A 2,664-nucleotide genomic window follows, 5' to 3' on the forward strand; every position below is an offset into this window, starting at 1 on the left:
CATTACTCACTGTGTTGAAATCTTGTAATCGATGCTGCAACGCCACCAATTCATTGTTGCTTCTGCGAGGATTAGCATACAGAGCATGGAGAAACAACCCTGTGGAAAAGGAATCCCAACGACATTTCTCCAGTATTCTTTTAACATTGCTCTTCAACTCTTCACTTTCGTGGCCACCGACCAGCAATTCATTGGCTTTCTTGCTTAGAGCTTCAATATGTGAATAGAAGTGCACTTTATAGCGCGAGGCACTGAGCAAGAACAACCAGCTGGCTAAATACCACCCGTGAAATTGAACTGACTGTTGTATCACTGGAGTAACAATGACTGTGCTATTATCATCATATTGTCCACGCCGTGGTAGAGCAGACGCTATGTCTTCCCATGGTGCCACATCCTCATGATCAGCCAGAACAATCAAGAACTTTTTGCCTTGTAGCAGCCTACGAATCTTTCGCTGCAATCTCTCATCACTCCATGTGCTCGTCTCCGTCTTGAGAGGCTCGACATGGAGGTCAACCTCTTGATCGTCACCAGATGAGGGATGCAGCAATTGTTGCAGTAAGAGCTGGAGCCTCTCCTTGCGCCCTGAATAGCGCCTGGCGTTGATCCAAGCCACACAGTCGTAATTCTTGGCTTCGAGTGAGATGTCATGCACCCTCCTCGCAATCTTAGTCGCGGGGCGGTATGCGTGCGGCTCCTCCTCGTCTTCTGGGTAGGGGACATCAACCGGTGGTGTTACAATTGCAAGGAGTCTAGGCCGTCGTCCATCTTTGGACAAGCGGCCGTCTGAAACGATATCTTTTAACCAGGCAATCTCGGACTCAATCCCGGATTCATTCCTTCTGATGTAGTCAATGACTGCGGCGGGTGCGTGATTTTTGATAGAGGCGCTAATGGTGGCGGCGGCGGCGGTGGCACCGACAACATCTAGGAACTTTTGCACCCATGCATTGCCCAGTATTAGCTTTACGGCAGCTTGCAAGAAGGCATTGCCCAGCACTAGTTCTTTGACAATGAAATTGTTGAATACCTTCCCCAGCCAAGTTTTGAGCTGCCTTGAGTAGTGCTTCTCCGCGTGGATTATGTCCCACGGGGTTTTTGCCTTCTTAAAATGCTCGTCGACGGTTGTTGGTTCTGGCTTTATTTCTTTCTCTCTGTCTTCCTCAAGGAAATCGCCATCTTCTTCTGAGTTTGCTTTTCGGCCAAGTCCTAGCAGCTGAACGATCCACGAGATGACCACACTGAACTCCATGTACCCGATGTCACTGCTTCGTCTGCTAAGGCAGGCGGTAGCATCAACAATGTTATCGGGGTCCGTATCGCCAAACGCCTGTCTTGCAATGGCGGCCACGTCCTTCTGCAGCTCCTCCATCTTGACGGTGGGATATATTTTGCCCAACAATTTAGCAACAGAACTCAAAAGTGGTTTATGATGATGTTGATGGTGTTCCCGGACCCCGGTCACCCAAGCGGTCACCTCCTGGGCGTCGGTGTCCAAGAGGCTGGTAGCTTCGGCGAGAGCACGGCGCCTCCGTGCATCCTCCTTTACCACCTCCTCCTCCAGGACGAGCTTGCCGCCTGCTCCCCCTCCTTCAACGGCATTGCTGCTCTGTATCTTCTGAGCTTGAATGCCGTACCTCTTTCGGCGGTCCCCCACCTCGCGCGCCCGGACCTTGAGCTCCTTGATCTGCACCGCGAGGCGGTGTCGATCCGGCATGGTCCGCACCACACGGGGCGCCCGGCGGATGGATGCCAGGAGGCCCGCTGAGGAGCCGTGGCCGCCACCGAAGGTCTGCACGTAGCGGTCGACGCAGTTCTGGGAGTCGTAGGCCACGTCCCGGACCTGCTTCATCCACGCCTGGACCTGGTTGCTCTGCTCCGTGGGGTCGGCCACGTCCAGGATGAAGCCGTTCATGCTCTCCATCTCGTCCTTGATGAACTGCATGTCGCGCCGGACTCCGCCCAGTAGCTCCGCCTCGTTGCCGATGACTCTAGCCAAGGTGCCCAACAGCGAGTCCACGGTGCTCTTGGCGGTGTCGGCCATCTCTCTCTCTAGATTTCTCGCTCTTTCTCTCTAGATCTCTCTATCTCTTAGTTTCTTTTCCCAATGCAAGTGCTCGAATGGTTCGTCGTGCGTCCGTGTTGGTCGGCAGGGGTCTTGTTTGGCAGCCAGGAATGCCTAAGCGTAGCAAGGCACGAAAGTATCGGACAAAGTTTAGCCAAGGGAAAAGCATGCATGCATGCATGGTCGGGCGCCAAAATTCCATTATTCCATTCCAAACTTGAGGGTAGCGAGCGGTGTCGGCCATCTCTCTCCCCCCTCTCTCTCTCTCTCTCTCTCTCTCTCTCTCTCCCTCTCTCAGATAATATCTCTCTTATTTTCTTGTTCCGATGCAAATGCTGGATCGAATGGCACGTCGTGCGTGTTGGTCGTGGGAAGGGCCAAAGGAGGAGGAACAAGACACGCAAGTATCGGACAAAGTTTAGCCAAGGGAAAAGAATGCATGCATGGTCGGGCGCCAAAATTCCATTCCATTCCAAACTTGAGGGCAGCGAGCGGCAGCTAATTAATCCTTTTCTTTTCTTCCCCGCAAAAAGGGAAAATCCTTCTTCTTTTCTAGTAATAAAGATGAATTAAAGTAATTAAGTAAGTAACCTTGT

General features: G+C 52.3%; 1 protein-coding gene across 1 annotated transcript; it reads right to left on the bottom strand.

The window, feature by feature from the left end:
• Positions 1-10: 10 nt before the first annotated feature.
• On the bottom strand, positions 11-2,047 carry LOC119348173 (the record flags this gene model as incomplete). The annotated part of the gene is made up of 3 exons (XM_037616489.1): positions 1,733-2,047; positions 521-1,360; positions 11-487 (listed from the first exon to the last, which is right to left on the bottom strand). Coding segments are annotated over exons 1-3 (1,632 nt in total), but the record flags the coding sequence as incomplete, so codon positions are not given.
• Positions 2,048-2,664: the final 617 nt, after the last annotated feature.

This window comes from Triticum dicoccoides, unplaced genomic scaffold (assembly GCF_002162155.2).
Source record: "Triticum dicoccoides isolate Atlit2015 ecotype Zavitan unplaced genomic scaffold, WEW_v2.0 scaffold87361, whole genome shotgun sequence".
Taxonomy (NCBI): Eukaryota; Viridiplantae; Streptophyta; class Magnoliopsida; order Poales; family Poaceae; genus Triticum; species Triticum dicoccoides.